Below are 26798 nucleotides of genomic sequence, written 5' to 3'. Positions count from 1 at the left end.
TTTGGAAGTTCGAATGCCTACAACAGCCACCCTAGTAAGAACTAGGGTGGCAGTGTAGACATACCCTAAGACTGTATTTTGGGACATTGAGTATCATGGTCTGCTCTCATTAAAGCCAATGGCAAAATGTTTATTCACTTAATTGGGAACAGAATTGAACCTTAGATTCCTGATTAAAAGACCACTGAAGTTAGTAGAAAAACTATGGGCTTGAGCTTTTGGATAATGCCAATAGTGAGAAAGCATTCTTCTTGGTTTAGTTTTTGACCTATGCCAAGTTCTCATCTGTGCCAAACAAAAGTAACTATATGTCATTATTATGGCTTCCCTGATCTTGTGCTTTAGAAGGGCTGAAATAGCCCTCAGTATAATCTAGAGCAGCTTAAAAATTGATCTTTAAAGGCTCTCTAAAGTTGCTCACATTAAACAGTCTTCTGAGGCTCAGATGGAGTGCTCTGTACTCTAAGCCTTGCCTTTCCCTGCCTCTTCTTGTTCTCTGACATATCCCCTAGATATTGCCAGTATGAAACCCTTCCAGAACTGGAGAAATGCAAAGCTTGAGCTGACAGTCTCATTTTAAAAGAGAGGAGGCTGTTAGCAGAGTATTTTCTTTGAAAGGTATTTGACCCTGGGACTTGTTCGCTCTTTAATCTTGCATGTAAGTCTGAATTTGTTAACATTAGAGCATATTTCAGTGTTCATCTGTTTTTGTGAACTACTGATGGTGATGGTTGAGAGAGGCGTAAGGTTGCTTGTTGCTAATTTATACTATGCTTTTGTTTATATAGGTAAGTATGTCCTTGTATTTTTGATTTTTTTAAATTGCTTCTGTGTTATCTTAAATCTTTATAATATACAGTTAGGTTATGTCTACACAGCAACATTATTTTGAAATAACTAGTGTTATTTCAAAATAATTTTGTCCACGTCTACACAGCAGGCAATTATTTTGAAATAATGTCAAAATCCTGTCAAGCTGGAGGACTTCTTACTCCGACTCCTATAACCCTCATTGTACGAGGAGTAAGAGAAGTCAGAGGAAGAGAGCTCTATTTCGAAATAAATGTCATGTAGATGCTTCTAATTTAGAAATAAGCTATTTCAAAATAAGTTACACAATTGATGTAGCTCAATTTGCATAGCTTATTTAGAGCTAAGCCCTGCTGTGTAGACGCACCCTTAAATGTTTTCAATTAGTATATGTGTATAAATATTAAGGCTAGTAGATGTGGACAAATTGTCTATTTTTCATACTTCACTTTTGCATCTGCAGATTGATCAGTTTAATGCAGAAGAAGAGGCCTTTGGATGGCTAGCTTCTCAGTACCCTCAGCGTAAAAAAATCCAAGACATTCTTAACCCATATTTTCGTCTCTATGAAATGACTGTAGAGTTCAGTACCAAACACAGAAACTGGATGGAGGGATCATTCACAAAGGTGAATCCAGACCAAGTAGAGGTAGATGTGGGGAATTATTGGCGTGGATTATATAAACTAGAAAAAACCTTCCATGATTCCCCAAATGCATTATTAATTACAACAAAGATTAGAGCAAAAGTGGAAGAATTCAAAGAACACCTTCCTTTAGTCCAGGTGATTTGTAACCCTGGTTTGCAAGAACGGCACTGGGCAGCCATGTCAGAAATTGTTGGCTTTTCACTGAAACCTTCAGAAGACTCAACTGTTTCTTTATATATTGATATGCAACTTGAGCCATTCTTGGAAAAATTTGAGGCTATTAGTGAAGCAGCCAGCAAAGAACATTCACTTGAGAAAGCCATGATGAAAATGATATCTGAATGGGATACAATGGAATTTATCCTCCTTTCCTATAGAGAAACAGGAACCTATATTTTGTCATCAGTGGATGATATTCAGATGTTATTAGATGACCACATTGTCAAAACACAAACCATGAGAGGATCTCCATTCATTAAGCCTTATGAAAAACAAATAAGGTAAATGTTTTTTATTAATAGAAAGCATCAGTGATTTTAACAAGTAAAATATGAGTTATTCTCCTTAATCTAAAGTTCTGATTGAAATAGAATATTTGTGTGTTTTGGTAATCCTCTCTAATATGGGTGGCAATCTCATTTTCAAAGGGCTAAAAGCATTTACTGGTATCAGTATTTAGTTCCACATAGCTGATTTTTATTTTGAATGAAAAGGAGGGAACTGATTTACCACCTGACAGCTGGTGAACATTTTTAGTATGCTCATTTAGGATGCACATGCTGTGCTGCCAAATGTACATGGTATAGCCTTGAATTCCATTTATTTCAACAGAATGATAATAAATAATAGCAGCATAATTGGGGAAGTAGTGAGCCAGTGGGAAAAGGGTTATCTTTACCTAAATTGTAATCTTTCTGAATGTTAAAAATATTGAAGTCAATAACTCTTCCATAAAGGGAATGAAGCAAATGAAAAGTTAAAATGTGTAAAAATGATTCTTCTTCAGGTGATGTCCCTGTGGGTGCTCCACATAAGGTGACGGTTCATCCCTGGAGCTACAGAGTTGGAGCTTTTTCATAGCAGTTAGCAGTCGGGCCGGGCCGCGCATGTGCAGAAAAGCGGTTCATGCTGCTGGCGGTCAAACGCCTTGCGTGCAGCCCAACTCCCCCACTTCAGTTCCTTTTCTACTGTCCTTGGTTGCAGACGGAGCTCTCCTGCTGCTTCAGGCATTCCTCTCCTCATAGAAACTTTCACTATGAGGGGTAAGCAGTGAGGTGGTAAAGTTTGCGGATGATACCAAACTGTTTAGGATAGTCAAGACAGAAGCAGATTGTGAGGGACTCCAAAAAGAGCTCACCAAACTGAGTGATTGGGTAACAAAATGGCAAATGAAATTTAATGTGGATAAGTGTAAAGTAATGCACATCGGGAAAAATAACCCCAACTATACGTACAGTATGATGGGGGCTAATGTGGCTGTGACAAATCAGGAAAGAGATCTTGGAGTTATCGTGGACAGTTCTCTGAAAACTTCCACACAGTGTGCAGCGGCGGTCAAAAAGGCAAATAGGATGCTAGGAATTATTAAAGCAAAATGCAGGACAATGTAGCACTTTAAAGACTAACAAGATGGTTTATTAGATGATGAGCTTTCGTGGGCCAGACCCACTTCCTCAGATCAAATAGTGGAAGAAAGTAGTCACAACCGTATATACCAAAGGATACAATTAAAAAAATGAACACACATGAAAAGGACAAATCACATTTCAGAACAGGAGGGGGATGCGGGGGGGGGGGGAAGGAAGGAAGGTAAGTGTCTGTGAATTGATGATATTAGAGGTGGGGAGAGTGGGATGTTTGTGAGTTAATGGTATTAGAGGTGATAATTGGGGAAGCTATCTTGGTAATGGGTAAGATAGCTTGAGTGTTTGTTCATTCCTTTTTGGAGAGTGTCGAATTTTAACATGAATGACAGTTCAGAGGATTCCCTTTCAAGTGCAGATGTAAAAGGTCTTTGTAGCAGAATGCAGGTGGTTAAGTCATTGAGAGAGTGTCCTTTCTGGTTAAAATGGCAGACTGAGGGGGGATATGATAGAGGTATATAAAACCGTGAGTGGTGTGGAGAGGGCGAATAAAGAAAAGTTATTTATTAGTTCCCATAATAGAAGAACTAGAGGACACCAAGTGAAGTTAATGGATAGCAGGTTTAAAACTAATAAAAGAAAATTCTTCTTCACACAGTGTGTAGTCAACCTGTGGAACTCCTTGCCAGAGGAGGCTGTGAAGGCTAGGACTATAACAGAGTTTAAAGAGAAGCTAGATAATTTCATGGAGGTTAGGTCCATAAAAGGCTATTAGCCAGGAGATAGATATGGTGTCCCTGGCCTCTGTTTGTCAGAGGCTGGAGAGGGATGGCAGGAGACAAATCGCTTGATCATTGTCTTCGGCCCATTCTCTCTGGGGCACCTGGGCTAGATGGACCTTTGGACTGACCCAGTACGGCTGTTCTTATGTTTCACTTTCCTGCTGACCTTATAACTTCAGGGTATGTCTACACTAGCCACCCTAGTTCGGACTGGGTGGCTAGTGTAGACATGCAATGAGGAGTAACGGTAATTCGAATTAGGAGCTTTAGTTCGAACTACCTAGCCCATGCCGCGTGTAGCCGCAGGCAAGTAGTTCGAACTACTGGGCATTTTAAAATGCGGCACCCGGGAACATGCAAATGAAGCCCGGGATGTTTAAATCCCGGGCTTCATTTGCAAGTTCGAATGACTACATTAGCCACCCTAGTCCGAACTAGGGTAGCTAGTATAGATATACCCTCATTTAGTTACAAATTACTTTCTGTTACATTCTTGCCACTCTAGTACCCGCCCCCAAAAAAGGAACAAGACGAGCTGTTCCCTTAAAAAAAACCCACAAAACAACCCCCCCAACTTAAGAAGAAAGAAGATAGAAAGCTTTTACTACACAAGCTTGCCGATGGTTTAAACAAGAACCCACTGCCTCAGCCCTCAGCCTCAAATGCTAATGGCTTCCGGTATGCTGGGCTCTCAGGGCTTTAAAAAGTGCTGCACCTGTAACGACTCTATGCCGGCCTCTGATGGCCACAGCTGCTGCATATGATGTCTGGGGAAGTTGCACACACCACAAAAGTGCAATCATTGCCACAGTTTGACTGCCAGGTTGAGAAGGGATCCAGAGCTTAGGCTCCGCATCACCCTCCTTGAGAAGGCTTTACAACCTGCAGAGAGACCTCCATTTAATTGTATGGCAGATCCTCCAAAATACAGATTTGCCTTCCCAACCCCACAGAGGCATCAGAAGAGGAGGATCTCACCAGCTAGATTGCTGCTGCACCATCTATTCTCCAGAGTGACCAGCGGAGATGTGTCAGGAACCTCCGGCACTGTGGTGCTGAGATCAGCCTCCAATGATGTGGCTGCGGCACCCAGCCTGACCATGGCACCTGCGCGCTCCTCCTCTGCTCCGGGGAAAATGCATCGACAAGCCCCAATGTCGAAACAATCGCTTCAATGCACAGTACTGGTGAAGGACGCGGAACCGGCTTCAAAGTGGCCCCGCAAATTCCCGGCACTTCCTCCAGCGTGACAACTTCTCCGATGCCTCCCTCCATGGAGGCTATTGTCAGTGTGCAGCCAGCCCAGGCTGACTCCATAGTATCAGTTAAAAACAAGAAAGATTTAATGGAAACTGAAAGTCCTGTAGCTGAGCGCCACTTCCGGGCGTTCCGGAAGTGCGCTGGCTGCTCCCCTCCCTCAGGTCTGTGGCATGCCGGAACTTGCAGGGGTGGAGAGTCCCCAGAGGAGGCATGCGCCGAGGCTTTCCTCCTCTGCGGGAAGGGGAGTTGGCCCCGGAGGAGGTGCGCTCTGGGGCTTCCCTCCTCTGTGCGGGGGGGAGGGGTGAGGAGTCCTGGGAGGAGGCTAGTGCAGGGGACTCCTTGCCCCCACTGGCACCCTGTCCCCTGTGGCAGAACCCTGTCCCCTCCCCCTTGCACCTCGTCCCCTCTCTCCTGTTCCCCACTGGCACCCTGTCCTCTGCTGCAGAACCCTGTTCCCTCCCCCCGGCACCCCGTCCCCTCTCTCCTGTTCCCCACTGGCACCTTGTCCTCTGCTGCAGAACCCTGTCCCCTCCCCCCGGCACCCCGTCCCCTCTCTCCTGTTCCCCACTGGCACCTTGTCCTCTGCTGCAGAACCCTGTCCCCTCCCCCCGGCACCCCGTCCCCTCTCTCCTGTTCCCCACTGGCACCTTGTCCTCTGCTGCAGAACCCTGTTCCCTCCCCCCGGCACCCCGTCCCCTCTCTCCTGTTCCCCACTGGCACCTTGTCCTCTGCTGCAGAACCCTGTCCCCTCCCCCCGGCACCCCGTCCCCTCTCTCCTGTTCCCCACTGGCACCCTGTCCTCTGCTGCAGAACCCTGTTCCCTCCCCCCGGCACCCCGTCCCCTCTCTCCTGTTCCCCACTGGCACCTTGTCCTCTGCTGCAGAACCCTGTTCCCTCCCCCCGGCACCCCGTCCCCTCTCTCCTGTTCCCCACTGGCACCTTGTCCTCTGCTGCAGAACCCTGCCCCTACCCCAGCACGCTTTCCTCTGCTCCCACTGGTACCCTGTCCCCTGCTGCAGAACTCTGACCCCTCCCCAGCACTCTATCCCCTGCCCCAGCACCCACTAGCACCCTTCCCCAGTACCATTTCCCCTGTTTCCAGCAGCACAGTTGGGGCCACATTAGTGAGGCTTGAGGGGTTTTGGGGAGGAGTTTTTTTTTGCATCTCCCTTGTGTGGCCCCAACTGACTTTTCTGTTTTTATGTTTTCTCATAAATAAAGACAATGCAGAAACTTTTTGTGTTTGACATAGTACTTTATTTAAAAATGAAGCCTGGCCAACAAACCCCCAATTGGGGCCAAGCCCCTATCTGGCCGCAGCATCATAACACTCCTGCACCTTCCCAGACCCTAGATCTGAGCCTATCAGACACTGGAACCCCCTGCCCTGGGCCCCTCACATACCTCAGCCCAAATTCCTGCACCCTCACAGCCACAAGCCTGTGGCTTGCGTAGTACTGCAACCCTCCATCTGACCCCAACAGTCCCCAGCCTGGAGCCCCCTCCCCGACCCAGGATCCCCTTCTCTACCTCCTCCTGCATCCAAGTTTACGCCCAGACCTTGCTCTTCTCACCCCTTCCCACACCCAAATCTCCCATTCCCACCACAGAGCCCACACATCCTGTCTCAACCCAGTGAGGGTTCGGCTAGACTGCAGGAGTTTTTCCAGGATTCCAGAGATATCCTGGAAAAACTCTTCCACATCCAGGGATGCATTTGTTCTTCTGCTTTTTTTAGTGGAAGAGCAAACATGCTCTTTTGGTAACCCCTATATTCCTCGTGGAACGAGGAATAAGGGGGATTCCAAAAGAAGGGTTTTTTCTAACATTTGGTCCAGTCTAGACAGGCCAAATGTCGGAAAAACCTCTTCCTACATAAGAATTGGGGAAAAAAGTGGCAGTGTAGAGTTTATAAGGGCTGGAGATAGCAAGTGATGGAGAGGAGGAGAATAGAGAGGGCAGAGCTTCTAGGAAGGGGTGGGGTCTTGGGGGAAGGATGGGGCAGTAGATCTTTGCTTGTTCTGAGATTTAAAAAGTGATCTTCGGTGTAAAAAGGTTGGAGACCACTTACAGGGGCACCCCGGGGTGACTGAGTATGAACAGAGGAGCATGTTCTTCTCATAGCATTCATCCCCCACCACATTCCGACAATACCATCGCTACAGGGTACACCCGTTTCACATTAAGTTGCATCCTGACTGGCATTACCCACCTCCACACTACCTGCCACAGTAGGCACCCTGGGAAAAAAATACCGGGCCTCAGTGTGGCTGCCGGGAAGGGAGCAGGGCGGCTTGGAAGGAGGTTGTGTGGAGGGCTGCTGACTGGCATCTGCCTAGGTAAGTGCCTCCCAGCCAGAGCCTGTCTCTGGCATTCCTTGCCAACTACTTGCACCAGGCCACCACCCAAACTCTCTGTACCCTTTTCCCCGAGGTCACAACTCCTTTCCAGAACCTCTCCTACACCCTTCCCCCAGGCCAGAATCCTCTCCTGCATCCCCACTCCCTCCAAGACTCTGCACCCTAAGCCTCTGCCCCAGATCCCAACCCCCTCCTTCTCCCACACTCCCTCTCAGACTCCACACCCCTTCCTGCACCCAATCTCCTACCCCAACCTCCTTTCTGCACCCAACCTCTGTCCCAGACCCCAAACCCTCTCGGTAGAAATGTGGCCCTAAACCACTTGCCAAAATCTTGGAGTGGCTCCCCATTAAAAATTATTGCCCACCCTTAACCTAGATCCTCATCTAGGGTCTGATTCAAAGCTTACTCAGATCAATGGAAATATTCCAATGGATTTGGATCAGTTAGAAGCCAACCTACACTACTTGAATTATTTCAGTGTAATCAGTATTGGACTCATGTTTAGGATCCATGTCACAAATAATTATTGGAATCTGTATGTCAGTATTTACACACCCATTTTGACCAAAGATACATCCTTAATGCTTATTAACACATACTCTCCAGTCTGCTTGCAAAGGTATTATATGGGAAGTGAGGAGTAAGGATCTGTGTTTTAAAGAGCTCTTGTAGTTTTGGAGAACAAGTTACCATAATTTATCTTTATCAGGAAGAAAAACTAATGATATTGGAAAGTACTTAATACATTGAAGTTATTATTTATGTGGTCCAGTTCCTGTTCAATTAGTATGTATTTTGTACAGAAGACTTTCTAAGTAAAAAATTATACTGTTAGGTTTAATGCAGTGCTTGAATCAATGCTTTCTGTTTTATAGGGAGTGGGAAGGAAAGCTGTTGTTGGTACAGGAAATCCTGGATGAGTGGCTAAAGGTTCAAGCTACTTGGCTGTATTTGGAGCCAATTTTCAGCTCTCCTGACATTATGGCTCAAATGCCCGAGGAAGGTAGGCGATTCACCACTGTGGACAAAACGTGGAAAGATTTAATGAAATCTGTCTTGCAGGTAAGAACAACTCTCTTAAGGGAAAGTGGGTGTATTTGTAGTATGCATCAGAAAATTGTTTATGGTAAGGTAAAAATGTGTTCTGTATATTTCCTACTAACTGTTTTCCTTATTCTTTTAAAAAAATGTTGATTATCGAACCTATTTCAGCTACATAGATGGACAGTATATAAACAAGTAAAATTAAACAGTTTAAACAGCAGTTAAACAAAATAATTTAAAAAACAATTCACTTCTTTCAGCACTAAAGATTGACTGCAATACCATTCCTAAGGCTTTGTCTACACTGGCACATGCAAAGTGCTGGCTGTTACAGTACCCCTCACAGAGCACAGCAGTGAAAACACTATTGGATGTCCACACTGTGAGCCACCAGTGCAGTAATGTGACCACAATTATGACACTTGCAGCACTTTTCAGATTGGTACATTCTGGGCATCTAGCTTAAGAGCACCTCTTCCTCTTCTGCTGCAGAGTTTTGTGGGAAGGTGGAGGGGGGGTGCAGGGCATTCTGGGTCCTGTCCTAATGTCTTGTGGTGCATCATTTCACATCGCAGCAACCCCTGTGTTTCTGTCCACATTTGGCACCATTTTTCAATTACTCTTGTTGCTGCATACGCTGCCTCCTCGGTCTACGGGAATGGATCCACAGCTGTTGACGAAAATGCTGATAGGTCTCACTAACACATCACAAATGATGTTATTCCTGAAGTTGCAGTGATGATGAGGAGTCTATGCAGCATTCACACTACATAAGATTTCTTATGGCATTCACGAAGGTGCTGACCACAGTGGAATGCCACTTTTGGGATCAGGAAACAAGCACTGAGTTGTGGGATCACATTGTCATGAAAGCCTGGAATGATGAGCAGTGGCTGCAGAACTTTTGGATGAGGAAAGCCACTTTCATGGGACTGTGTGCTGAGCTTGCCCCTACCCTGGAACACAAGATCATGGGAATGAAAGCTGCCCTGCCAGTGGAGAAGTTGTGATTGCTCTGTGGAAGCTGGTTACTCCAGGTAGCTTTTACTCGGTCGCCAATCACTTTGGAGTGAGAAAATTGACTGTTGGACTCATGCTGATGGAAGTATGCAGGACCATCAGTCATATGCTGCTCCGGAAGGCCGTGATTTTGTGAAATGTGTGAAATTGTGTATGAGTTTGCATGAATAGGCTTCCCAAACTGTGGTGGGGTGATAGATGGCACACACATTCCAATTCTTGCACCAGACAACCTAGCCTCTGTGTACATTCACCAGAAAGGGTATTTCTCCATGGTTCTTCAGGTGCTTGTGAATTATCATGGGCAAGATTCCTTATGCCTCAAAAAAGGAGGTATACAGGATCTTGCGCAAAAGGGGTTTTTTTGCGCAAAATGGTCCCATCTCCTTTTTTTTGCTCAAAAACCTCTTCTGCAAAAAGAATCAGAAGAGACTATGCAAATGAGAGCATGAGAAATGCTAATGAGCGCTTTATTTGCATTGCCTCTGCCAATAAATTCCTTCAGTGTAGACGTAGCCCTGGTGTCCAAATTGCATTGGCAATGAGGAAGGAGTGTAACAGGTGAGGGGAAAACACTTTTGAAACACTGGTGCGGGGTCAACTCTATCAAGACACAATTGCAGCATGTTATATCATTGTTAACATTAAACTCAGCACTGCCCCAACCCCGTAGAAACACTTGCTCTGTTCACATACCTAGCACTTCCTGACTGTCCCAGAGTGAGCACAAATAAGATACAGGAACCCCACAATGGTGAGCTCACCACGAGGGCTGGAGAAACATCTTGGTGCAGCGGGGCAAGGGAATGGATAGGGGAATCCCTTAGTGCAGCAGGGCAGGGATTCTTATTTGTGCCGGGGAGCAGGATTTTTCATTTGTGCATGGCCATACTGTACTCTGGAGAGGTGTGACTTGGAGAGAGCACTGCGCAGGAACCCGATAGTTAGTAATGGCCACTCATTTCCTTAGGCTGTATTCATCCTAGAAAACATTTCACTGTGTAGGGTGAGCAGGGAAGCAAAGGATGGTCTTTTACTAGACTGCTAGTTTGGACCATACATGGTTTGTCTTTGCACAGTGATGGTTTCTCCCCACTGATGACACAGTGGTGAGGAAATGTCAGCCTCCAGGGGTCAAAGACCACATTTGCTGTGCCAGCAAATTTGTGGAGATGCATGGCACAACAGTCACATGACACTTTCAGTGAGATCTGTGCGGCAGATTACCATAAAATAAGATTTCCATCAATGATCTGTTCATCCATCTGACTGCCACTGTGCTGGTAGCAGCAACACACAGAACCAAGCCTCCTTCCTGTAACCCGCCCGCTCCCGGCAACTCATTTGAGTGCTTCCTGAGACCTAACTCACCAGGTGCACCATCACAGCCTCTGAGCGCTGTGAGTGGTTTTTCTTATTGCAGATACAAAATAGCCAGTGAGTGCAGGGGTGGGCTTCTGGTAATGATTTCCTGAACAGTCCAGTGGATGGGACAGGGTCTGTTGGGGAGTCATAGTGGATAAGAAGCTAAATATGAATCAACAGTGTAACACTGTTGTGAAAAAAAGAAAACATTATTGTGGGATGTACTAAGAGGAGTGTTGTAGGCAAGATGCAAGAAGTAATTCTTCTGCTCTGTTCCACACTGATTAGGCCTTAACTGGAATATGATGTCCAGAACTGGGTTCCTTATTTAAGGAAAGATGTGGACAATTGGAGAAAGTCCAGAGAACAGCAAAAATGTCCTACATGGGTTGAAAAAAAATCAGATTTGTTTACTCTGAAGATGACAAGACTGAGAGGGGACATGAGAAGAGTTTTCAAATACATTAAATCTTGTTACAAGAATGAGGGAGGTCAATTATTTTTGTTTACCTCTGAGTAAAGAACAAGAAGCAATCGGTTTAAATTTCAGCAAGCATGGTTTAGGTTGGACATTAGGAAAATGTTTCTGTCAGGCGGTTTATCATTGAATTAATTTGAATTAATTGTCTATGGAGGTTGTGGACTCTCCATCATTGGACATTTTTAAGAACAGGTTAGACAAACATCTGCCAGGGATGGTCTAGATCAGGGCTACTCAACTTTGTAAGTTGTGGGGGCCACAATGATACAGCACATGCTGAGGGCTGCAACTTAAGTGTGGTTGCATATACATGCAAATGCATGTACAAATATATGCAAATAGCTTCTTTCATACTGACAGGCATGAATACAAAGATTAAACCTTAAGCTGCAGTGCCGGACCCAAATGTGGCCAGAGTGAGCCAGTCAGCACCAATCAGATTCTGCACACAAGACTAAACAACCAGCACTTTCCACAATGCCCCAGCGCTCCTGGTACTTTCTTCCTGGGGGCTAGAAACACTGACACCCTGTAACCATCTGTTCCGGGCAGCCCATCTGCTTGTGTCTTTCACTACTCACCTGACCTGGGAGACACCTTGCCATTGTGGAGCGTGTTCCCAGTGAAGGCCACGTGGAAAGGATCCCATCTGTGGGACACATGATGAGCCCCACGAAAACCCAAACCGCATTGCGGGCCATAAACAAACGGGCCGCACGCTGCATGCAGCCCATGGGTCGTGTGTTGAGTAGCACTGGTCTAGATAGTCTTGCCATGAATGCAGGAGACTGGACCTGATGACCTCTCAAGGTTCATTTGGGTTCTTTAATGCTATGATAACTCATTGTACCACTTAGTATTCAAACCTTTCTGAAGTGTCGCTATAATTAAACAGTTCAGAGGGGTAGCTGAGTTAGTCTGTAACAGGAAAAACTTAAAAAACAACAAATAGACTAGTAGCACCTTAAAGACTAACAAAACATCTAGATGATATCATAAGCTTTCGTGGGCGCAACCCAGTTTTCAGAGGAAACAGAAAGGAATTATTTTCCTGAAGATGGCAGTCTGTGTCCAGAAATGATTTTATGGTATACATGAAGGCACTTCCACGATGAATATGAATGTTTTTTCTTATCTCCCAATACTAAACTTGACTCTGCTCTTTACTTTTTTGCCTTTAGATGCCTTCATGTTATAAAATGTATGTGAAATGTAATATAACTGTTTTTTAATTTGCCTAATAGATTATGCATAAGATTATGCATATGATTTAATCAAGGCATATGAGAATGAAATTACTTTGTGATTTAATTTCTATATTTCATAAATGAAATAACTACAAAAGAGTTAATTTTTTGTGGAGAAGAACTTCAAAATTCTGCTAAAGCATCTGAGACAAAGCCTATGGCAGATTGAAAATAATTTATTGGAACCACAGTTCTTGGTATATGATTATTGTAACAGTTTGTTTACATACACTATATGTAGCTTAAACATTATATTTGCAATACAGTTTCTTTTCCTTCAAGTGATCAAATAGGTGACACTGATTATTTGACTATGTGAGGAAAAATGGCATTCTCATTCCTGATGCTTTCCTCAGAACTGTAGATAGGAAATCCAGGTTAAAAATTAAAATGTTTATTTTTTTATCTTATTTTTCATGTGTGAAAATGAGGTATCTAAAATTAACCAGGTAAAATCTCCCTTCTCACATTTGGCAACATTTAGTTTTGAATTGCAGGATCAAATGTACTCAGAAAAATTGCTGATGATGTACATACTAAGAAAGGAAACTAAAGATTTTATTCTTTGACATTTTCTAGGGTGTACAGTAATATGCACTTTAAATGCTTTTTTAAATAAAACCAGTTATTAGCTGTGTGTCAGTTTTGACAGCTCAGTTTATCTTTATATGGTAGAAAAGCATAAATACCTATTTAATTCAGTTTTTATTATGTTTGGTATAATTAAGGGTGCAAATGACAGAATGCTAAATAATGTTAGGATTTTTTTTTTTGGCTCATGTAAGTATACTTCATTTGCAGAAGAATATTTTGATCAGGTATTAGGTTTGTGCTCTGTCTAACAAAATCAATTACATGACCAACTAATTCTGTTTCATAGGTAGGTAGACTGCAGGTACTCAAATGTTTGGTCAAAATAATTGCTAACTTGAATGGGGTAATTTTAATACTTTTTAATTATATTTTTAATTTGCTTTTAAAGACTTGTATTTGGTGAGTAAAGTATAATAAGATTTTTTGTCTTATACATTGACCATAAGACTTATTAAAAGACAGATTAAAAGACACAAGCAACTTCACCTTCTCTGCAATTAGTATGACATTCATTAAAACTAACATGTCTGCAAAACTTCTAATTTTCTTTCAATTATGGTAAATTAGGTACCTCACTTTTAGATAATTATAATATCTCTGTTAAACAGTTGAATTCATTTCATTTGCTGAAATTCTGGATTAATTTAGATAAAATTACTGATGTGAATTATTTTATCTTTTACAGAACAAAAATATAATAAAAAATCCAGTTTATATTCAGTAATGACTCTTGCTACACATTACAGAATGTGAAAAAAAATATTTCCCTTTCTTCTATATTTTAAAAACCCAACAGTACCCTTTAATATAGAATGGTGATAAGTCTGTTATTCTAAATCTGACATTTAAAGTAATGATTTTTCACAAGTAGGAAAACACGTGCCACCCATCCACAGCATCCCTATCTCAATATTTCTGACAGAGTGTATGTAAGGTTTTTGTTAGAGAAGAAACAGGCGACCCAGGAGTGGATGGAGTAGATGGACCTCTTTATTGCAGATGCTCATTCCCTTTGGACCTCCATCACAGAGTTCAGAGTGAGCACTAATTTGGCACCAGTTGCACTTTTTTATTTATTTTAGTATGTTAATTTACACTTTTATTACTATTTCCCTTAAATTCTTATTTAGTAATGTTAACTCCTATGCAATAAATATTAACAGGCAGGTGATGAATATTATTATACCCACCCTAATTACTGTTTATAGACTTTTTAATTAAATTAACACTTTTTTACTCTACAAACTTTCTGAGTCAGCGGGTTACAGAGATTACAAAGGATATGACATTGAAAATATTTTTACATAGAAATAAGAGTAAGTAAGAGACACAATAAAGAGGAGCAGCTGCTTATTTCTTTACTAGGCTGCAAGAATGGAGGGAAAGAGCATATTTATAAATCAGAAAAAGTAATAGATGCTTTGGTCAGACCTTTTTATCTATTTTTTCAGACTGCAAGAACAGAGGGGAAAAAAACACGTTGTCAGGGCTGTTCCCCACTCTGGCACTTTGAGTGCAGAAAGTGAGGTCCCGCAAGAGAGCTTCAAAACATTGCTTCTACAGGCACAAGTTAAAAAAACCTTCCCCCCAGAATAATTATACACAGATTTTGGGGAATCGCTGCCACTATCAAGTGCTTTTTTACTCCTAAAAATCAGGGGTTAACACTTGAAAGCACCTCAAAGGATACCTGACGTTATTTTGCCCCCAAAAAACTTGACAAAAGAAAAGAGAAAAACAAGTTTCAGTCTCTGGTAGATGACCCCTCAGTCAGAAGCATGCAGATACACACAGACAGACCTTCCAGGACACAAGAATCAAATCATCACCTTACAAAAAAGTGATTTTTATTACAAAACAAAGGATAAACTTGCAGAAACATACTTGGTTGCTAGATGTTATAGAGCAACTAAGGAAAACAAATTAAAACACAGAGAAAATCTCTAGGAACAATGCTTAGATGGTAATTTGGGAGGTGAGGCATAGACTCACACTGAGCAATTCAAACCAAACCACAAAATAAAGAAAAATTACCATGAATGTGACTGGATTCACTTTTCCCTTTTACTTACTTCCAATTTTCTCTTTGTTCAGTCCACTTCCATGCCCTGAATTCCTTGGAAGCATAATAGTCCTGCCTGGATTTAAATCATTCTGTGTGTCTCAACTCCTGGTTTAACTCTCCCACACAAAGAAAGCAGTCAGGGAACCTATATCCAATTCAAATTTCAACCATCTATCTCAACTGGTTCTCCTGGACCCCAGCCAACACCTTTGCTAGCCACTGTGTTTAACCCCTTAGTCATCAGATGCTAGTCAGCACTCCCCCTGTCCATTACATATGTTCAAAGGACAAATACCTGCTCTGGCCAGACCCCTACCACTAATGTATAGCCATCCCAGACCCCTATTAATTCTTCATACCCCAATAGGTTTTACACAAGGGAGAAAGGAATTCTGACCTGGGAGGAAACCATGAAATTTGACTATCCCCTTAGAAAGGGTGTGATAGGATTCCTGGTATGCAATCTGGACTGTGGGACTGCTGAACCCTCTCTACCACCAGCCTGGGATATCCCTCTCACACTGTGATGCTGTTGTCAAGCTACAAATCTCTGATTGGCATTACACTTATACAGGCATCCACAGACAGGAACACATACAAATGTACAACCTGAATGCTCTCCTAATCACTTATGAACTAACAATTCAGTGGCTTCAGCCAATTCCCCCCCCCCCCCCCCAGTCCTAGTCTTGCACTCCAGAACTTTATTGTCTTGCACTGGCCAGAAGCCTGGCCAATACAAGTTTGTTATTCAGTTCTCTATTTGCTCAATGGGGAATGGACAAATACTAATCTTTGTTAACTATGTTGAGATTGCCCAAGCAACTCAACTAAAACACACTCTTTTAGGTGAAACTTAAAACATCTTTATTTACTATGGAAAGATGAATTTTAAGTGCTTATATATAGTAAACATAGAGTAAAGTTGGTTACCTAAGGAATAAAAATAAATCCACAGATTAAGTTCTACAATCTAAACAGGATTTGAATCTCACCTGTCTATGCTAGAAAATTATTTTGAAATAATGAAATTTGACATAACTCCCGATTTAACAGAATCAAAATAGTGTGTCCCCACTATGGGGGAGCATTGAAATTAGTCAGAATTATTTTGAAATAGTACATCCACGCTGATTGGAGCCTACCTTGGACTTAGAGCCTCTGGAAGCAGTTTAAGGAGGGCACCAGGATGGTGGAGATGTTCTGTGACTGCTTGGTCAATCCCCTTTTGCGGGACACAAAAGGAATGCATTTTGTTCTGGTTGCCCTTGCAGATGCCACATGGAGCCAAAGATGCTGCAAAGCAGTGGTAGGCATATGGGTCTTGTGCTGCACCTCATGGTGCAGTTTGTCCAGATCGCTCGCATGCTGCTCCAGCAGGACAAAGACCAGCCCAGACAGCAGGCTTAGCTTCCTACTGTGTCCCCCACACACCAGGACTGGCACTGGTGGTGTCCCACAGAGAGAGAACTTCTATATCTGCACAAGGTGGTGTTGGGGGAGCTGTGTATGAGCACTAGATACCACTTGTCAGAGAGATTGCTACTGGGTTCCCCTCCTTTTCTTTCCCCCAGCAGGATCTCATGCATGGGATCAATGCCTTCTGCGTTGCCATGCTTGACCTGAAGCAAATGCTGCCTGAGTGCAGGCATGACCTGTGCCATGTGCAGAACTGCTGTATGGTTCCGTGATCTCAGATTCCTTGGTGGTGGCTTGCTGTGGGAAGGTGTCCCAACACGGAGGCCGGAATCCTGCCTCTCATAATCAAAGAGAATGGGAGGGAGGTGAACAGCCCCCCTCCCAGGATGGCATCCAGCTGTTCATAATAATAGTGGCAGCTGTGTGGTGCCACCCCGGAATATCCACTCTGCTCCCTGGCCTTATTGTAGGCCTGCTGGAGCAACTTGATCTTCATCCAGATCTGGTCCAGGGTTCGGTTGTAGCCTTTGTTGGCCAGGCTGGCAGCAATCCGCCCATAGATATCCTCATTTCTCTTCCTGGTGTGGAGATCCTGGAGGTTGGTCTCCTCTCCGCAGACCTTTAGGAGGGCCAGGATCTCTGTACCAGTCCATGCCAGAGCTCTCCTGCATCCCTGGCTAGTGGCAAATGAGGGAGCATCAGGAGTGCTGGCAGCCGTTGGAGGCTCTAAGGGATCATTGGGATCTGTCATGGCTCCCTCAGATGCTGCTCTGTTGCCACATGGGACAAGCCTTTCCCTGCTGCCTGGGGTTTTAAGCTCCACAGGAGAAGGGGATTAGTGGAGATGCCAGGTGTGGCCAGAGCGGTCAAAACTGCAAGTTGTGAGAGGCCTCTGAAGGCTAATTATTTTGATTTAGCAGCAGTGGAGCATCCATACTAACACTATTTTGAAATAATTATTTTAAAATTAGTGTAATTCCCTGAGGAAAGCAGGAGTACAGATTTTGAAATAACCAACCTGTGTGGATGCTCTGCTTATTAATTCGACCTAAGAGGGGTTATTTTGAAATAACTCCCTAGTGTAGACCAGGGCAAAAGGATACAAGTAGATTGCAAATCCTTAATGCATAGGCTGAAATTCTTTTCCAACCTGGGACCACCTTTCCCCAGTTCAAAGTCTTTGTCTTCCAGACATTCTTCCAGTTGAACTGGATGTGGAGTAGGGCTAAGAGATTATGTATCTTCCCCTATTTTTATATTCTCCTCTATCTTGCTGAAAAGATCTTTGCTGGGATGTGGGAATCAGGCAGTCCCCATTGGTCAAACAGTCTCCATTGCATATGTGTGCTCTCCAAGAAGTCTCCAGGATGGCCATTGGAAGACTGGATTCCATTTAACTGCCAATCTGCACATCTGGCTGGTATTCTTTTGCCTTTGTTAGGTTGGCTCTAGGCACCTCTCAAACTCGCAAAATATTTCAGTAACACATATACAGTACTTCATATATAATGATCCAATAGGATCAACAGAGCAAAACTTTTAAAATGATGCCTCACAAGGTATATTTTGAGTAAAACATATCATAATCATATCATTTTAAAATATAGCAGACTTCCAATAATCCAGCACTTTTGGGACCCAGGGGATGCCGGATTATCAGATATGCCGGAGTATCAGGAGGTACTCTGTCAGGGGGGCTGTGACAGGTCTGGCGGGGGGTGTCGGGTGGGGAACGGCACGGTGTGGGGTGAACCGGGTGCTGGTGAGGGGCAGTGCTGCAGGACCAACCTGGCAGCACCCCAGCTTCTCTGCCCCATGGCTTCCCCAAGTCCACCATTGGTCAGTTTCAGCAGCGGCGGACTTGGGGAAGCCATGGGGCAGAGCAGCTGGGGTGCTACTGGGTTGGTCCCTCAGCGCCGCCCCTCACCTGAGCGACGCTGCAGGACCAACCCAGCAGCATCCCAGCTGTTCAGCACCACGACTTCCTCAAGTCTGCTGCTGCTGAAACTGACCAGCGGCAGACTTGGGGAAGCCATGGGGCAGAACAGCAGGGGTTCTGCTGAGTTGGTCTTGCAGTGCCGCTCAGGTGAGGGGCGGCGCTGAGGGACCAAGACAGTAGCACCCCAGGTGCTCTGCCCCATGGCTTCCCCAAGTCCGCCGCTGCTGAAACTGATCAGCGGTGGACTTGGGGAAGTGGCACGGAGCAGCTCCAATTGTCCAGCTGGTCAGAGCAATTCCGGGTTCCAGTTGGTGCTGGACTATTGGGAGTGCCGGACCACTGGATGCTGGACAATTGGCGTTTTACTGTATGTGGGTTCCAGAGTGCGAATTTGAGGTAGAGTATCACAGAATGTAATGATCAATGTTGTTGTAGGCCATAAAATTATCCAGAGGCTTTTCTTAAAAAATCCATTTAATGCCATCTCTTTGATCTTTTGTGTTAGTGAATTATATAGGCTGACTACAGATTATGGGCCAGCCCCAGTTATGAATGTATGTAGATCACACTAGGATTGGATCATGTTTTGGATTGTATTTTCATATAGTAACTGTGGATTATTGAAAAATTTCCTTTACTACCTTCTATTAAGCCACCTTAATCAAAAATCAGATATTAAAAAGATTAATATAAAACATTTAGAATAAAATATGCACAAAAAGCAGAATTGCAAGTAAAATAAAGAGCTCTTCAAACATAACTTTGTTCCAGATTTTTCTTCCTATGTCAGAGTGGCAAAGAATTCATTACAACATCAACCTTTTTTGAGTTATATAGTTTTTTGAATAATTTCATTTTGTTTTTCAGGACAGACATGTTCTGACAGTGGTGATGATAGACAAGATGTTGGAAAAGCTAAAAAAGTGCAATGAATTGCTGGAACTAATTCTTAAGGGACTTAATGAATACTTAGAAAAGAAGCGCCTTTTCTTCCCAAGATTCTTTTTCTTATCTAACGATGAACTCCTTGAGATACTTTCAGAAACCAAAGATCCCACACGGTACAGTAATATTTAATATACATGTGAGGTGCCTAATACATGCATTTAAAGGTATGGTCCTGTAGCTGCTCCCAGCATAGAATTCTCATTTTATTCATTAAGACGTATGCATATGAAGTAACTACAAGAATGGGCCTTGCGTTATCAAGTAAGAATCCAAACCAAAAATGGTTACTTTTAAAATATGTATTAATTAAATTCAGGTACGTTTTGCCAAACTGTTCATCTAGAGCAATTGCACACTAGAGCAATTCAGTAAAATGAGAGTCAAGATAGAGACTGAAAGCTAAATTAGAAAAAGCGCATAACATTCCTGCTGTTACTTATAGAGGACTGAGTTTGATGTAGAAACTGAGACACCTTTGGTAATACTAAGCCTTGGAGTTTTTGGTACGGTTTACCCCCATGCAATTTTGGTAATGCCTTCTGTACAGCTTAAACTGTATGTTAATAATAGATTTCATACTTGGTAAGATTACTGTCTCATTAATGGCTAGATTGTGAAACTCTTACTTACTCTAAATTGTATCTTACCCCACAAGTAGTTCTACTGAAGTCAATGAAAATACTTGTTAAGTTTGGTGATCCTCAATTCACTTAGGGTATGTCTACAAATCAAAGTTATTTTGGAATAACAGCCTTTATTCCGAAATAACTGTGTGAGCATCTACACATCCATTCCATTATTTCAAAATAATTTTGAAATAATGGAAAGCTTATTCTGAAACCTGTAAACCTCATTCTACGTAGACTAATACCTATTACAAAATAGCTATTTCGAAATAAGGCGTGTGTAGACGCACCACTGCTATTTTGAAATAGCCCCTCGCCAGGGCCTTTCTGGGTCTATGTTTACACAGCAACATTATTTTGATATAACTAGTGTTATTTTGAAATAACTTAGTCCGTGTCTACATAGCAGGCAGTTATTTCAAAATAATGTTGAAATACAGTCAAGCTGGAGAACTTCTTACACCAACTCCTTTAACCCTCATTGTACAAGGAGTAAGGGAAGTGGAAGAAATAGTGCTCTATTTTGAAATAAGTGCTGTGTAGATGCTCCAAATTTCAAAATAAGGTTTTTCATAATAAGCTACGCAATTGACATAGCTCAATTTGAGTAGTTTAGTTCGAGTTAAGCTCTACTGTGTAGACTCTAAGTTATTCTTCCCCATTGCCTCCTGGGGCTGTAAAGAGAGAAAGCATGTCTACATTAGGGAATCCTGCCTTCGACTGATTTTGAGGCTTTCCTGTAGTGTAGACATGCTATTTTGAAATAAGCTATTTCGGAATAACAATTCCAGAATAGTTTATTTCAAAATTGATGTGCAGTGTAGATGTCAGTGTGCAGTGAATGCTCCAGAAGACTGTTAATTGAACAGTTAGGATAAAAATGAATGTTAAACAACTGACTCATTCACTGAGAAGTGTACATACTGCAATAAATGAGACAGGATACATTATGGGAACAAAAAAAAGGAAAGAAAGAAATATTCTATCATTTTACGAAAGACTTTATTGTAAATTATATATGCACAAGGAGCAGAATTAAGGTTGCAGTTAATCACTTCACTGGCAACTTGTTAATCACTTCATTTGCAATGTTGTTTTAATGTAATTATTTGTATGGAATATATAAGTAAGTGTAAAGGAGTTTTTGATCATAAAGGAAGATGAACAATTAAACTAGTGTTGACTGAGCCTTAACTGTATTTAAATTGCTGAGGACCTGAACAATATTTATATTATTATTTCAAAGCATATGTATGTGCATATGTAAATCTTTAAGGGAATCTCTACATTTCAAAACAACAAGGTGAGCGTCCACACTACCAAGCCTGTTATTTCGAAATAGTAATTCCTGCTTGTGAAGAGGAAAAAGCTTATTTTGAAATAGTTATTTCAGGATTTATTATTTCAAAATAATTTATTTCAAAATAACCTGCTAGTGTAGACATAGCCTAAGAGTGCATATGTGTAAATCTTTGAATATTAGCAGGTTAAAATGTTTTTTCCCAAGTAAATTCCTCCAAAATATCTTAAGAATTACATTTCTTTCTTCTTTTATAGTATTGGTGGAGAATAGTTTGGCTAAGCTTTAATGTTAAGTTTGGTTATTTAGTCTTACATTCTGTGTTTTCTTTTCTTTTCTTCAAGGGTGAACCCTCACTTGAAAAAGTGTTTTGAAGGAATCGCAAGTGTAGAGTTCACTGATGTTTTAGACATAACACATATAAAAAGCAGTGAAGGGGAGGTAGTGGAACTCATAGAAACAATCTCAACATCTAAAGCTAGAGGTCAAGTTGAAAAGTGGCTCGTTGAGTTGGAGACAGCTATGCTAAGTTCTATTCACAAGGTAATAAAATATATTCTTTTTTATTTTGTGTACTGCAAAACATGACAAGGCAGTCTATACCATTACTGATATATTCTTGATGCTGCAATCAAGCAAGGTAATCCATTGTAGAAATGGCATTATGTATTACATGAAGTACAAAATTACTATATTCACTTGGCCCTGGTTCAAGAAAGCTTTTAAAAGTGTCCTTTGAAGTCAGTGGGACTGAACAAAATTCTACAGTTAAGCATGCACTTCATTGCTTTGCTGAAATTAGGCATTTAAGCACAACATAGAGGCAATTTTGTTTTGACCTGGACTGGTGGTTCTACCAGTAGTGCTCTGGTATAATGGTACTACGTTTCCTGTTTCTCATTCCCAGACCTATAGTTGCTAAGAGACTACCTAATGAGATTCCTACTAATTAGGATCTTGGAAATGTGTATCAGTTGATTGATCTTTTGAGATTTCCACTATGGGCTGAAATTTTGGGAAACTTCTTGTGAGATTAATGTCGTGGAACTGATCTTGGACCTGAATCTTAGCTCTGATTTGGTGCTGACTCAAGACTAAAGCCTATCCTAAACTGATTTGGTATGTCTCAGATCTACACTATGTTTCCCCCCCCCATATGATTAGGTGATTGCAGATGCAATTGAAGCCTATCCAAGATCTATACGTATTAACTGGGTGAGGGAATGGCCTGGACAGACAGTTCTTTGTGTATCCCAGGCTTTCTGGACTTTGGAGGTACAAAGATCTATTAGAAATGGCCAACAGGTAAATATATCTTAAAACTTATAAGAACAATTTAAGTTACTGTCACATAAAATTAGAGTAATGCAGTGGTTCATGTTGTCTAAACATTGAATTCAGAAATATTTAGATGGATATCTATTTGTTATGTTTTGGAAAATCCACTGAAAAGTGTACCTGAATTTTTACCATTAGAGAATATGAAGGAAATATTTCTTATCTACTATATGTAATGATGCTTCAGAATTCAAACTATATTGGAATGGAGCTTCTTGAACAATTGAACATATATCTCAGTGACATGCATGTGCTAGATATGTGCCATCGATATCTGTTAGCCAAGATGATCAGGGACACAACCTCAAGATCAGAGCAACCCTAAATCTCTGACTACCATTAAATATAAAATGGGGTGTATAACTCTAAAATGCCTGGTATTGTACAGTTCTCAAGAAACTCTGTTACAGGCCAATGTTAGTGATAGCAATTTTTCTCAACAATTTTGCTTTATAACTTCAACTTTTATTGATTTTTGTGGAATGACACTGTATCTTTCTTTCTTCTGCTTTCCTCCTCAATTGGATATTTGGCAGGATGGTTGTTTTAACCACCTGGGTCCACCATTGTATGTCTTGTCACTAGAATCCCTTGCCCCACTCAGTCATGGCAGGTCTATCCTACAAACACTGGGCCAAAGCTAAGCAGCATTCCCCATATAAGTTAGTGTAACCCACACACGTAGGCTACGTCTACACTGGCCACAATTTCCGGAAAAGGGATGCAAATCAGGTAAGTCAGGATAGGGAAATCCGCGGGGGATTTAAATATCCCCCGCGGATTTAAATAAACATGTCCGCCGCTTTTTTTCCGGCTTGGGGAAAAGCCGGAAAAAAAGCGTCTAGACTGGCGCGATCCTCCGGAATAAAGTCCTTTTCCGGAGGATCTCTTATTCCTACTTCGAACTGAAAAGAAAATTGAGGAAAATATTTTCTCCTCATTAGCTACTTTCAATTATAGACATAGTTGTTACAGGTTGAACCTCTCTAGTCCGGCACTCTCAGGACCTGACCTGTGCCGAACCAGAGAATTTGCTGGACCACAGGAGGCTAATATTGTCTAGTAGCATTACCAATACTTTCACTGGTTACTGGTCTCTTTGAAAACATTTAAGGGTAAATTAGAGCTAAATAACTGCACAAATCACTGGGAGCCAGAAATGGTGGCTGTAAACAAACTTTTGGGACCATAAGAAACTTGTCCACACCCGTGATAAGTAGACATCTGGCTAACTAAAATCATGCCAGACCACAGATGTTGTCAGACCAGAGAGAGGTTCAGCCTGTACTTACATCTATAGTAGGTACAAAATTTGCAGACACAAATGTGATTTTCTGTTTGATAGTATCTCTATAACTTTTGAGAGAGGACTTGGAATTTCATAATATAAAAACTACAAAATGATAAGGACCATTTCCTATATCCATGGGAGAAAATAATAGATGCTGTAATACTTCTAGTAATATATTTACATCTTTTATGTATTATAAATAGTTCCTTTCATAATGTGTGGGTCAAGGCTCCTTCCTGGGGCTTACTGCTTGGGTTCCCCACTCTTCACCTGGGTTGGGGAATGGGTTCTTTTACTTTTTTTGAATGACTTGTGCTTCCACCAAGGTGACTCCTCACTGTGCTCGAAACACAAAAGGTGTTATCCATTGGGAAAATAAATTATGTTACCATTGCTGGCAAGAAGTATATATACCAGTACATGAAAACCAATACAGTACATTAATACAAACCCCAGCAAATGCATGACACATCCAAAAATAACAGTATAGCAAAGGAGTAGTGGCTTTACTGCAAACAAGAAAACAGGATCTGTGTAAGGAAAGAGTTAGGGTTAACTTATAAATCATTAACAAATCAACGTATTCCCCACCTTCCAAGTAAAAACCCCATGGCTAGACCAGGCCAGCTGACTAGGCTAAGGGGCTCAGGCCAAAGGGCTGTTTAATTGCAGTGTAGATGTGCAGGCCTGGTCAGGAGCCCAAGCACTAGGAACCTTCTGCTTATGAAGTCCCAGAACCCAGGCTTCGTCTACACTGCAGGGTTTTTGCACAAGAAGCCTTTTGTGCAAGATTTTTTGTGCAAAAACTTCTTGCACAAAACACAACCAGACCTCAAAGTGCATCGCAAAAGCGATGTGCTTTTGCACAAGAGAGTATCCAAATTGCATGTACACTCTTGCGCAAGAAAATTCTGATGGCCATACTCAAGCCTGAATATCTGCAGTGCAGTTAAACAGCTCCTTAGCTTGAATTGTGCAAGCCTGAGTCAGTTGCCACAGCCCTGCCATGGTGTTAAAGTGCATTGTAGACATATCCTGTGTCTCTGAATCAGGCTGCCTATTCATTGAGGGGGATGAATAGCCCTTGCTCGTGATTGGCTCAGCAAACTTGTTCATATAATCTAATTTAGAACCTCCTTAGTGGCCTCAGCAGGAGCTTCTAGTCTATTCTGCCTGAAGTTCTGACTCAAACCATTCTGGGAAATAGTGTTAGAGAACTTTAGTACCCATTATTGTTGTAGACTCTAGACAAGAACTCACTGGAGGCTCAGTCCAGAGTTCTAGGAGCTGGCAAAGTCCACGTGAGGATTACATACTCTTTAAAAGCAAATAACGTGAAATATACCAATGAAAATTTCTAATATTTTTCTTTGTCAAAGTACATCATAAAAGCACTATAACACAATTTTGATGGTAAAATAAGCAGAATTTGTGGTAGTTCCTTGTATTTATAATGTAAACCTACTAATATTTTTTTAATTTTCTCAGGCACTTGAAGATTATCTGGAACAGAATACTAAACAGATTGATGATATTGTTACCTTGGTGCGAGGAAAGCTGTCTAAGCAGAATCGAGTGACACTTGGAGCACTTGTTGTACTGGATGTTCATGCTAGGGATGTTCTTGCATCTCTAGTAAGCAAGAAAGTCAATGATGAAAGTGACTTTGAATGGCTAAGTCAGCTGAGGTACTACTGGGAGGTAAGGGATGACATTGAATCCTAGTAGAAGATAATTTCTGTTCACAGCTTTTCAGTTTGTGCTTGCTTGATGACATAAGTCAGGGCTCGATGAACTGTGGCGAGATCTACTCGCCAGCCCCGCACCGCGCATGCGCCAGACTGGTACAGCGCATGCGCGCAGCGCCGGTGAACGGGGCGACCGGCTGAAATCTACTTGCCATAGGCGAGTAGATATAGCGATTTGTCGAGCCCTAGTAATAGTTATGGTAATATAAGCATTTTTGCTAATGGCAAAATATATCTACCCAATCATTCTGCCAATTGCAAAACAAAATGGACAGTAATCAGACATACATTATTTTAATTAAAACTACTTTTGTCATCATTGTTATCTGTCCATGCACTTTCTGAATCTACACAAAGTTTAAAGATAAAAACTAATTTGGTCTAAGTTTACAATTTGATTCCCTAACAGTTGGCTAGGTTGAAACTTTTTAGTGATATGAAGTTTTGAATTATAGGCTTCAGTTGATTTCTTAACAAGATTTCAGCATTATGAGAATGCATTACACTTCTTGGCAAAGTTCCAAACATGCTGTTTTTAAACATTGTTTTCATCAGAAAGAACTCTTTCAGTATAAAGAGTAGCTTGTAACAGTAATTAGATAAATCTGTTGAGAACGGTTGATACCAGAAGACTGGAACCTCTATACTAGCCTTATACGAAAGATGTGCTAACGTATTTTTCAAAATGCCACTTGGTCTTGCATCTAAACATGGACTGTTCTGGGCTACAATAAGATTTACAGATGCACCGTATTGTTATAAATTAATAGTTAACAATAATCTGTAAGGATTGATAAATTGTAATGCCTTTGAATTATTTAATAATTAAAGAGATCTCAGATAACTCATTTTGATTGAGTTTTTAGGTAATGATCAGTCAGTGCATAACAGAAAAGAGGCATAGTTTTCAAAGTCTGTTGAACCAA

The 26798-nt window shown here is 41.9% G+C and overlaps 1 protein-coding gene across 5 annotated transcripts in view; it reads left to right on the top strand.

Annotated features, from left to right (window-relative positions):
* DNAH7 (dynein axonemal heavy chain 7) overlaps positions 1–26798 on the top strand; it is a 244255-nt gene that overhangs the window by 63759 nt on the left and 153698 nt on the right. For all 5 annotated transcript variants that reach the window (XM_075934216.1, XM_075934215.1, XM_075934214.1 and 2 more), the window contains 6 exons: positions 1274–1959; positions 8323–8509; positions 19489–19682; positions 21840–22038; positions 22660–22800; positions 25613–25825. In XM_075934216.1, coding sequence (XP_075790331.1) covers positions 1274–1959; positions 8323–8509; positions 19489–19682; positions 21840–22038; positions 22660–22800; positions 25613–25825 — 1620 coding nt within the window. The remainder of the gene's footprint in view (positions 1–1273; positions 1960–8322; positions 8510–19488; positions 19683–21839; positions 22039–22659; positions 22801–25612; positions 25826–26798) is intronic.

Source organism: Pelodiscus sinensis, chromosome 7 (assembly GCF_049634645.1).
Source record: "Pelodiscus sinensis isolate JC-2024 chromosome 7, ASM4963464v1, whole genome shotgun sequence".
Classification (NCBI taxonomy): domain Eukaryota; kingdom Metazoa; phylum Chordata; order Testudines; family Trionychidae; genus Pelodiscus; species Pelodiscus sinensis.
Note: the sequence above shows the minus strand (reverse complement) of the source record. Positions and strands in the feature narration are given on the sequence as shown.